General features: G+C 34.2%; 1 protein-coding gene across 1 annotated transcript in view; it reads right to left on the reverse strand.

The window, feature by feature from the left end:
* LOC111043541 (protein PTHB1) overlaps positions 1 to 12705 on the reverse strand; it is a 49313-nt gene that overhangs the window by 8934 nt on the left and 27674 nt on the right. The window contains exons 9-11 of the mRNA XM_039436586.1: positions 7236 to 7433; positions 5626 to 6046; positions 1484 to 1619 (exon numbers count right to left, since the gene is read on the reverse strand). Of these exons, the coding sequence (XP_039292520.1) occupies positions 1484 to 1619; positions 5626 to 6046; positions 7236 to 7433 (755 nt within the window). The remainder of the gene's footprint in view (positions 1 to 1483; positions 1620 to 5625; positions 6047 to 7235; positions 7434 to 12705) is intronic.

The raw sequence follows: 12705 nt of genomic DNA on the forward strand, positions 1-12705 counted from the left end.
TTGTATATCTAGAGTGAAAAGTTTTTTTCACTCGTGGTATACACAACATTTTTCCTCCACCTACATTTTTATAAAAACTGCAGATAAAATAATTTTTGAAAACGTACGTGACCAAACAATGTGTTACAACATAATCTAAAATGTAAACAGAAACAGCTGGCTTGTGATCACAGTTCTCTGCCTACAGCGCTATGCGCTATTGTCGGCAAAACTTGTAACAACAATGGCCGACAGACCCGACACAACTACAGCTATAATGAAGTTCCCGTTTCAAATTTGATTAGTTAATGAGGAATATTCGTTGGCTGGTATTTTGAATAACATGGAATAAAAAATAATTACATTTTTTCAGTATAGTGATATGCAGTTTGTAATAATTTTAGCATACAAACATATATTTCATGAGTTGATCAAATTTCTGGTTGTGGTATTGAATTTAGTTGGTTCAATGACTACTCTATATGCTTCCTCATCTGAGCTTAGACCTTCTAACCTATCTCAAATGTAAGCTTTCAAAATAGAGATGCTTCCCATGTTATTTAAATGGAGTCACTTTTCCTCCCTAGGGAGTTTTTCTGTTTTTTAGTATCGAGAGCGAAAAAGTGACACTTTAATATTATGTTTCAGGGAGTAAAGTAAGTACTTTAAACAGTAGGTGGAGGAAAAAACAATTTGAAATTGAAATTGTAATTTATTCACAACACTGACATATTTTACAAATATTTTTACACTACAATTATTATAAAGAAACTTTATATTTAATTCAACAGTTTGAAATATTGCAGTTATAATATACAGTTTGGAGAAATACCACATAATAGTTGCAGTTCCCAAAAATTCTTAACCATTCTTTTATATCCTTTAGAGGAGTATCATAAAGAGTGTTAGTTTTTGACAATTTATTATTTGAATAATAGAAAAGTTGTAACAGTTTTATCAACTTTTGTCAGCTTTCATAGGCTCTTATTATTACATGTGAAGCTTCACATTTCCAAGTTTCCATTTCTTTATGAGCTTCCACCAGGTTTTACAATTATGACATGATAAGCTGTACATTTTAATAATTAATTGTACGGCTCAACTCACACTTACGCGACTCGGGTCGAGAAGAAACTCGACTCTAGTCGAAAGCATGTGTTTTCAAATGGTGACGTCGCGGAGACTAGAATCGACTGGTCTGAGTGTCACCATTTGGAAACACATGCTCTCGACTAGAGTCGAGTCTTTTCTCGACCTGAGTCGCGTAAGTGTGAGTTGAGCCTTAACGTTCAACATTTTTTATTTGATCTTTTATGAATTAGGTGCTGAATATGTTCTAACAAGAATAGATCAAAGACCACTATCATGCTTCTCTCTCTCAATGTTGTATAGAAAAGAGATGAATCACCTTGGATAAATGAATGTCTGATTTCAGCAATTAAAACCAATTTGCAAATAACATCAACATTTTCAATTATTTGTTAATAAATTTGATTTAACTGACCTGCAATTCGTTAATACTGTTTCGCAGTGTGACGTGCTGTTCAATAGATGTGGCCAACTCCTGTGTCGGTAGAGCCAACGTATTATAACCCAGCACAGGTGTACCAACCTTTCCATTGCCTAGCTGCGACTCCAACCTAACATATCAGAAGGTGAGACAAGATATGATATGTTATTAATTGCTAATCAAACACTGCCATTATAACGTGCACCTCTCTATAGGATACTTTATTAGGTATTTTAAATACTTTTCTCAAACTGAATCATATTATGATATACTAGCAGGTAACCCGTACTTCGCAAGGGTCTTCCTTAAAACTTGACGTAATGAAATCTAGAAGAATTCGAAATAGGTCTATAAGAATCCTCGGTTGATTAAGAATTTATATGCTGCATTTCAAGTAAATCTGTATGACACCTTTCAATTAAAAAGAAGAAGTTGGATTCAAATAGCGGGAAAAATTTGGGTGTGACGGAAAACCATATTGCCGATACAGCATTGATGAAACTGTAGACGTTTATTTAGCACTTTGTCTCAGAAATAGTTCTAGCTGAAAAATTAATAATTCATGCCACGTGTAGGCCTAAACATTGCATCAGGAAAACGAAGTTTCAAAACTATGTTTTTCAAGTAGAAAGCAATATAGAAACAGATGTTCCTTTTTTAATTTTGACCATATGATTTGGTGATTTTATAATGAAATCGAATGTACCATTAATGAAATTTAAACATTAATTTATTCTGAAAAATCTAGAAGGAAAATTAAAATTTGGGCTTCCAGGTGCACGAGATTGATATTTTTAGAATCTATGTGCAAAATTTTGAGATCTAAATCATTCCCGTTTTTCCGGTATGCAATCCACAAGTTGACAATCATGTTTTGATGCGAACAAACGAACACACGAACAAACACAACCCTACTCTCTCTTATTGTATAGAGATAATATGATTATATTCTATTGGCAATGATATTACACTCAGTGCCGGTTGCACAAAAGCCGGTTGAATTTTAATATTGATTAATTTTGCGAGAAGCATTCAGAGATGGTTTTTTTGAAAAGAAGGCTTCTCTGATTGGTTCTTGTGAAATTAATCACGGTTAAAATTTAAGCGGCTTTTGTGCGACCGGGCCTTAGAGATTGAGCGCATCACACGGATTTGTATGGAAAAGGGGTGACTAGCACGGGCTTCGTATTTTTAATGAATTTCCATCGGCCCATTCAACTGCAAATTCGCAATTTGGAATTCGACCCTTGGAAATTGGCAATTCAGATAAAGACAGAGTTTTTAATATACACATTTTAAAAGTAGTGTTTTTATCAAATTCATTAGTTATTACTTGATAGGTGGACCCAATGAAGATTAGAAAAATATAGTGTATGTACTGTAGTCTATTACGTGTACTATTATGTACACAACTATTAATTTCCTTTGTTGTAGTTCAGACAATGTATTTTCAGACACTGTATTTTCAGACACTGTATTTTCAGACACTGTATTTTCAGACACTGTATTTTCAGACACTGTATTTTCAGACATTGTATTTTCAGACACTATTTTCAGACACTGTATTTTCAGACACTGTATTTTCAGACACTGTATTTTCAGACACTGTATTTTCAGACACTATTTTCAGACACTGTATTTTCAGACACTGTATTTTCAGACACTGAAAATACTTTTCTTGACGAATTGAGGTATACGTTTCACTCCTGAGGAGAAGCTTCATAGGCTGATGAATCTCCTCAGAAGTGAAATGTATACCTCAATTCCCAAGAAAAGTAAGTGTTTTTCAAATATTTACAAATGTAACACAGTGTCTGAACTAAAATAAAGTTATAATATAGTGTTTCGTCATGGAAAGCAATATCAATATTAATTTCTTATCTTTACTCATAACAATTTATAGGTTTTTTATAAGCTTCTATCATGATCATCTATATCATGTTTCCAACTGCAGGAGCAAGATATTTTCATATGTACAAGAGATTGTCTGTTTATATCGAATTGTATAAATTATAAGTATTTAGGAGTAACAGTTGACAGTCATTTTCGTTGGGATATCCATATAAAAAATGTTTGTAATAGACTCAAACAGGTATTGGCCAAAATGTATTATATTAAAGATTTAATACCTAATAAAGTGAAGAGGATGATGTATATAGCCTTGGGAGAGTCTGTTATGAGATATGGATTGCAAGGTTGGGGATTTGCTAGCAATGTTTATCTTAGGAGAATATCTTTGGTACAGAGGAAGATTTTACGTTTGGTCAGCAATTCTCAGGGAGATATTACATATGAGAACCTTTTGAATAGATGCAAGGTTTTGAATATAAAAGGTATATTTCTGTTTACTTTGATTTTAGAAAATTACTTCTGCAAAAAATATTTAGTTATGAAAGTTAATCGATATGATTTAAGGAATGAGAGGTATGTTGTACCATTTACTTCGAATAATTTAGCCAGAACACCTTAATCTACATTGTACCAAGAACTTTCAATGATTTACCCGATAATTGTGCTGAGTTTGTTAATATGCGCCTGTTGAAAAGAAATTTAAAGATTTGGTTGAATAATTACACTTTAGATGTAACATAATATAACTCATTATTAATGTATTGTATTGTTGTAATTCATTCTGTTCTATTTTTTGTATGTAAGTTCAGGTTGACTATATATTATAACACTCTTTAGATTTTTGAGAGCTGAGCCAACAATTAATTAATATCATGATAATTTTAACTGTTAAGTAAATTCTGTAAGTAAATTTGATAGTGTAATAAACTGATAAGTGAATTTAACTGTTAAGTAAAAATAAAAGTTCATTGATATATGTATAATTATATTTGAATTTACATGTTTTGTATAATAGTACCTTGTCAAGCAGCCTCTTTGAGGTTCGCTTAAGGTAGCTTATTTATTCAATAAACGTTTTTCTATTCTATTCTATCATAGAGAAACAATAGCGTTAGTAGATATCCCATGGTATAGGGCGTTTATGTCGCAACTTTTACTGTTATCTCAAACCGATTACTGTCGATTATTGTAGATTTTTACTGTTTTGACCGGGTAAGAGTGTATGAACGGCACAATATGAGAGACTACCAGCGTCATAAAGCTTCACGGGAAAGAGCTACGTGGACTACAGGCTTGAGATAACAGTAAAAGTTGCGACATAAACGCCCTATACCATGGGATATCTACTTATGCTATTGTTTCTCTATGTCTATATCTACTCATACTTATTTTTCTCTTTATCTTGATATATTCTTCTTTATCATTGTCACCTCACTATTTCATCCTTTCATCATTATTTAACTTCACTATCGAATTGTATTTTTCATTCTTAGATTACCGTAAGAAATGTTTGTTAACTTTATTGTAGTTTAGACACTGTGTTACTTGTAAATATTTGAAAAATCACTTACTTTTTTTCTGATGAAGCCTCAGGCTGATGGAGCTCCTTCTCAGGAGTGAAATGCATTCCTCAATACTCCAAGAAAAGTAAGTGTTTTGCAAATATTTACAAGTTACACAGTGTCTGAACTAAAATAAAGTTATTATATTATAGTGTTTCGTCATGGAAAGCAACAACAATATTAATTTCCTATCTTTACTCATAATAATTTATAGTTTTTTTTATAAACTTCTATCATGATCATCTATATCTTCTCATAATTATTTTTCTCTTTCTTCCTCATCATTTCACTCCTTCATCATTATTTACTTCACTATCGAAATGTATTTTTCTATTCTTAGATTACCTAAGAAATGTGTGTTGTTTGGAAATGCATTGAGTTTATAACTGTTGTTGAAGTCAAGGTGGCACATTAAATTTGGGTTTTTTTGTGTAGTTGAGAAATTGATATTGTGGTAATTATCCATATTAAATAAAAATAATAAGAAATCGTCGAAAACCACAGATTTTATTGATAACTATTATTAATGTTATTGATAACTTTTATTGATTTATCAGAGATAGACAATGGTGTAACAAACGAAACCGGTCTTTCTAACTATCAATAAAATCTATGGTTTTCGACAATTTCTTAGTATTTTTATTCAATTTAAATTTGGGTTTTCACCAGCAGCTTTCTTTGAAATTTGTAACTGAATAAATCATTGTTATTGGTTTTTCTTACCTGGCCTTCAACTGAGCCACCAACAGCGTGGCAGCGGCCAATGTGTCAGCTTGCACTCGATACTTAGTGGCACTTTTTGACACAATTACGGTCACCACACTGTCATACAGGCCAGCGTGCTGGAACCCAATGATGGTGTCCGAACAGTTCACTTCCTCCAAATCCCCAAACTCCCGGAACAGCTGACTGAAGGGCGGAATGGGGTGGGGGGTGGTCAGGGTGATCTTGTGGTTGGCCTCGGAGGAGGGGGTGGTCAGCTGGAGCACTAGGGGCAGGGGAAGCTGGAGAGAGGAGAGGACGATGTGGGGAGTGAGAGAGTTGTTGAGATAGGCGGCCACCGCTTGGAGTTCAAGAGAGAAGGCGGGGGATTGGTGGCTGATGGTGTCCATTGAGACGGTGCTCATTAGTTCGCATTTGTCACCTGCAAAAAATGAAGGATTTTATCGCAAATTGCATGAGAGAGGAAAGTTTTTGAGGTTTTGAGAAATTTGGAGTTTTACAACAAGTTGTAATTGGGAAAGTGAAGAATTAATCATGAATTGTAGGATAAATTAAAAAATTACATCATAAATTTTAGAAAACATTGGAAAAACTGCAACTACTTAGTAATTGAACCTTGAAGATGTATTTATTTATTGATTACAATATCTCTTTGGAGACAACAGGTCGAAATCCACAACTGCCTCCTCAATTTAGGTCATAATAATGTCAAAATAGTATAAATTATGATATACTAAAGATGGAAATTCGATGAGCGCTACTATTCACAAATTATTTGTCAGCCCGGGAATCGAACCCAGTACCTCCTAATTGCCGGTCAGGAATGCTTACCCTTACACCAAACTGACAATCTCTGGATAGCAGCGCTAATTTTATACGAAGTCATAGCGGCCAGCCAGTCTTCAGATGGAAATTACTGAGATATTGCAATAATTCAAATGCTAATGAATTAATTATTTTTATTGAACGAAAATCCAAATTAAATGCTGTAATTCACCCCGTAGATTTCTGCTACTGCAAATATTGACAACAGGCTGGATTTTTCATTCCAGCTGTTTACCCTGTTGTCAATATTTGCTGTAGCAGAAGTCTTCGGGGTGAATTACAGCATTTAATTTGGATTTTCGATTAATAAAAATAATTAATTCATTAGCATTTGAATAATTGCAATATCTCAGTAATTTCCATCTGTAGACTGGCTGACCGCTATGGCTTCATATAAAATGAGCTATCCAGAGATTGTCACTTTGGTGTAAGGGTAGGCATTCCTCACCGGCAATTGGGAGGTACTGGGTTGGATTCCCGGGCTGACAAATAATTTTTGAATAGTAGCGCTCATCGAATTTCCATCTAGCTGTTTACCCTGTTGTCAATATTTGCAGTAGCAGAACTCTTCGGGGTTAATTACAGCATTTAATTTGGATTTTCGTTTAATAAAAATAAGATATTCCCCTCGGCCGCCAGCCGCAATCGCATAAAATAAAACGTACCTTCAAATCTATGCGTTGCTTTTAGTGGCTGCGTCATTCTAGAAGATGAATTTGTTGTTGAGGACTAAACTGACATTATCTTAATCGATTTATCACTGAAAAATATGCTTATTCACTCACACAAATTGCTGACGAAATGCGTTTTGGGCGAAACCACTAGAGGCGGTTGCACAGTGAATGTAAGCTGCACGTTGTTGAGGGATGCAGAGGGGTGCAGTGTTGCCACCACAGTGCACCGCTGCAGGGTCACATCCAGGCTGCGGGCACCACGCGCATGCTCAGTGACACCTCGTGTGTCGAGTCTAGCTGAGTCAGCAACTGACCTGCGGAAATCGGAATCAATCAAATCAAACTTTGTTCCAGTCAATTCAATTCAATCTATTTGAGCGTGTTTCGGATGAACACGTTGAAACATCGGTCCCGGCCGTCGAGTCTAGCTGCGTCAGCAGCTGGCCTGCGGAAATTCCAATTAATAAAATATGTATTATTAGTTCTGACCTGCAGAGAACAAATATCAAATCAAGATTTGTTACAGTCAATTTAATTCAATCTATTTGAGCGTGTTTCGGATGGACACGTTGAAACGTCGGTCCCGGCCGTCGAGTCTAGCTGCGTCAGCAGCTGGCCTGCGGAAATTCCAATTAATAAAAAATGTATTATTAGTTCTGACCTGCAGAGAACAAATATCAAATCAAGATTTGCTACAGTCAATTAAATTCAATCTATTTGAGCGTGTTTCGGATGAACACGTTGAATCGTCGGGCCAGGCTGTCGAGTCTAGCTGCTTCAGCAGGAAATCAAATTAATAAAATATCAGTTCTGGCCTGCGGAGAACCAATATCAGATCAAGCTTTGTTCCAGTCAATTCAATTCATCTATTTGAGCGTGGTTCGGATGGACACGTTAAATCGTCGGTTCAGGCTGCCGAGTCTAGTTGCGTCAACAGCTGGCCTGCGAAGAACCAATCAAATCAAGCTTTGTTTCAGTCAATTCCCGGTGGTTCAGAACCTACCTAACGCTTCATCTTACATCATAATCCGTCTCATTACCGACGCACAAGCCTAGAGCTCATGTGAGCATCACCCTCAGCAAAAAATCAATTCAATCCATTTCATATTACATCATAATCTGTCTCATTACCCACGCACAAGCTTAGTGCTAATGTGGGCATCACCCTCAGCAAAAATTCAATTCAATATATTTCAGCATCGGTCCCGGCTACCTAATAAACATTACCTAATTTCCCCAGTCGTTAGGTCATGTCAGAGGCCCTGAAACTGATCAGGTGCGACCTGAAAACTCTGACACCAGATCTGAGCCAGCCAGATCACACGATAGTATCATTATTATTACTAGTAGTTCTGTTAACAGTAGACCTCGCGCTCAGTAATATAAATAATTTATCAATTTAAAATGTCTAGGAAAAATCCTAAATAAGCATAGAGCTTTTTTTCTATCGTACCGTGACGTGTCGTCCCGGAATGTGAATGTGAGCACTGTTATCAGGTCTGGCTGCAACTGTCTACAACGCTGATGGAAAGATACATTTTCAAGATGATCGATGTTTTTGAACGGGTAGTATTATAGTCAACTGTCTACTAACGTTGATGGAAAGATACATTTTCAAGATGTTCGATGTTTTTGAACGGGTAGTATTATAGTCCATTAGACAGCTGATTTATGATGAATCATTCTATAGTCTGATTTTTACTCTAATATTGGCGTATGAAGGAGGCTCCTTTTTCCTTTTATATTATCCTTGAAATGCAAAATTTCCAAAAACCTTGTATATACGTCGCCGCGCAATTTAAAAAGGAACATACCTGTCAAATTCCATGAAAATCTATTACCGCGTTTCGCCGTAAATGCGCAACATAAAAACATTTAAACATTAAGAGAAATGCCAAACCGTCGTCTTGAATCTTAGACCTCACTTCGCTCGGTCAATTATTATCTAATTGAGCCAGAAGCAATGTTTAACGTGGGTATGATCAAAGAGGTCGTGTTCAGAATAGTTCAGAATAGTTCAGAATAGAGTATCTGTGTAAGAAACTGTCCAGAGTTATGTACCTACTAAGGAGACTAAAATGATGTGTCAGTAGGGAGGTACTTACTCTGACTTACTATGGTTTGTTTCATTCCCATCTCAATTATGGGCTCCGTCTTTGGGGTAACTCAAGTGATATGAAGAAGGCATTTATTTGGCAAAAAAGCCATTCGCTGTATTGTTGGTCTAAGGAGTGTTGAAAGCTGTAAAAATAGTTTTATCGACTCTTCAAGATTCATTTTCAAATGTAGCCTATATACTTGACAGTACATGATTCTATCAAGTTCACTTGCATCATATCTTGAATATACCTTCTTTTTATATTTGAAATGTACATTTATTGTAACCTGGTCCATGTTAAAAAACCTAACTCTATTAACAAGACATAGCCATCAGCATGAACATAGAACTATGGTGAGGTCCACCTTATAATGACAGTATTTGATCAACTTTAGTTTTGCTATTCTTGTCTATCATTCGACAAAGCGGTGGTACTATCCTTTTCTACGTCCACAACAATGCCAATTATGTTTTTGACAGTGTAGAAATATGATTAATTAATGCAGAGAATCGGCATCGCTATTCTTCTATCTTTATCCACTGTTGTTGAAAGGGGTCACCATAGTGAAAGTGTAGAATTGAGTAAAGAAGTAGGTAGGAGTTTCTTCACTGAAAGTCAACTATCAGGAAAGTAATATGCTACATTGAAGTTAGGAAAACTATGAACAAATGAATATTCACATGAGACAGGTTTCTGTGGAGGTTAGAACATGTGAAAAAATGAAGTTTTCTTTGAGTCAAGTTGATGAGTTCAACTTTCAACTGAGAATTGAAAAGGTGTATGCATGCCTTCTCAAGTGTACATGACGAACTTTTGTAGCACAACTGCTTGGTTGAAACAAATGAACCCATGATAAATCATCTATTGAAGAAAACAAAACGCAAAGTTTCCATTGTGTATTAGTATTCAAAGGTTTTTTCAAGTTGCTTATTTACAAGATGATGACAGTGAATCACATGATTAAGGGTATTCCCCAACACACTATGATTAGGAATCCTGTGTCGTGCCGGGATTCAGAATAGCAATGACCGTAAATACTACGTATGTAAGAGTCCATAATTGTATCTTTTTTCTTTCCTGTAGCCTATTTTCTTGGCCCTTAATCTTTTCAATTTTCGATTCTTTCCTGTCTTTGTGTATATTCAGTAAATTTCTTCATGAAGCATATCTTAACCAATCTTGTCCATAGTCATTAAATTTGTATTTTTTTCTGAAATAATTTTGGAAGTTAAAATAGTAGCTTATTTTCCTAATCTTTAATTGTTGATAAAACTTAACTTTTCTAAAATCTATCCATTGTTTGTGTAATAATGTTTGCTTGCGGTATATTTTTTCATCATGTATTATTATTTTAATCATGTCTATTTTTTTTTTTAGGTATCATATTAGGTAATTAGGTTTTTCAGAGCCATTATGTCCCATGTTCTCATCTTTCATTGCATATTGTGCCATAAGCCATATGTAATTAGGTTATAGTTTTCTTCTGGGCTTTTAACCCATTTTGCATTTTATTTTTTCTTTGCTGTCCAATACTTTGGATTTTTGGTAGACAAGTAGGTGTGATTTTTTTAGAGGTGTGGGCGTGAACCACATACGGCTGGACTCGATTATCTGACCTACTTGTTTGCGATATAAAAACCTTATGACTGCAACATCAAATGTTTGTAAAACCTTTTGCATACTTTTGTTTTTGTGGTCCGATACTAGTCTGCTATCACATTGCCTTACAGACATCTAGGAACTTTCCACACCAGTCACAATAGTCAACACATTTTTTCCTTCACCAGTTGTTTTGTGGGAGTGATAGCTCACAATTATAACAAATGAGTCATACTTGGAATTTACAAAATTCCATAGTAGTATATTTTATTAAATATACTTCCTCATGAAAGTTCAGTACTGACATGTAGGATAGGCTCTAATTAATCTTTCTCTTCTTTGTATTGTTTTAGGGAATTTATTTACCCATTTTCTATTTCTCTTTTTTGTATTTTTAGGGAACTTATTTACCCAGTATTTCATCTTGATCATCTTTGTATTTAATCTTGAAATGTTTATACTTATTATACAGTCTTTAATTTTAAATTATTTTAAAAAATAATTGGTTTAATTTAAAACGTTTGTTTATATTTATTAATTGAAATAAGTTTTTGTAATTGATTTTTTTTTTAATTTTTAAACTGTTTGTTCTATAAATTTTGATATGATTGATTATCGTTTGAAATGGATGCTGGAGTGAATGTAGAATTTTTAGTGGGGTTTTGTTTATTAATTTGCTGGTATGTGATTGTTTTTTGAGATGGAACCCATTATTGCCTAAAGAAGGAATAACAGAGGTTATGACTTAGAGAGGCAGTATTGAGATAATATTTTTTGTGTTGATTACTTATGTTGATTGCCATAGATGCAAAATGATATTACTGATGATATTGTTTGCCTTTGAAGCAAAATATTATTGATGTTTTGAATGGTTTCTTGTTTAATGTTTGATAGTAAAGTTTTGTCATGAAATGTAGTTTGTGTTTAGAACATTGAAGAGTCGAAATAAACTATAGTATCCAACAACGATGATTAACAATATTAAATAATTTGCTTTTATACAATTTTTGAACAAAATTAAAACTAAATAATTTTGAAACCCTGAATGATAAATCATAAATGTGAAATGAACATGCTATAAATGAAATGTTATATTAAATGATAATGAAATGCAGATATATTATGAAATGATTGTGAATAGAAGACCAATTGTCTGAAATTATTGAAATATGTGTTGAAATTAAATTTTGTTGTGATAATATGATGTTTTTTTTTTTTCATTTTGATAATGATACAGAGTTGTTATGAAATTATATTTCTATTTTGGAAGAATGGATTAAATTTTGATATTGAACAGTGAAGATGAATGAATGATTTTTTTTTTTATTTTATCATTGATATGTCCATATTTCACAATTTATGTATTGCTGACTGTATAATAAGATGTTAACAAATTTCAATTTCATAGATATTTAAAATAATTTTTATGTGTATTAGATTGTATTGATAGCCTAATCAAAGTTTTTCTTTTTAGTTTATAAGTATTTTAAGATAACAGGTACAGCACAGACATTAACATTGAAATAGTTATCATGTGAATCTCGAAATCAGTAACAAGTGAACGCCATGAAGAGTGTTAAGAACATTTGGGTGATTTTCAAACTAGTGTGACATAACTACGCCAATATCTATGCCTAAATCTACGCTGCGGCCTACACCAATAACTACGCCAATATCTACGCCTAAATCTACGCTGCGGCCTACACCAATAACTACGCCAATGTCAACACCAAGATCAACACCAATACTACACCTAAATTACCCTGCGGCCCCTACACCAATACTACGCCAAGTCACACCATAACTACACCAAATCTACGCCGATGCTGTGCTGATGTCAATGCCAATATCTACGCCGATGCCTGCGCCGAAGCCAATGCCTG

Source organism: Nilaparvata lugens, chromosome 10 (genome assembly GCF_014356525.2).
Source record: "Nilaparvata lugens isolate BPH chromosome 10, ASM1435652v1, whole genome shotgun sequence".
In the NCBI taxonomy this organism is placed as follows: Eukaryota; Metazoa; Arthropoda; class Insecta; order Hemiptera; family Delphacidae; genus Nilaparvata; species Nilaparvata lugens.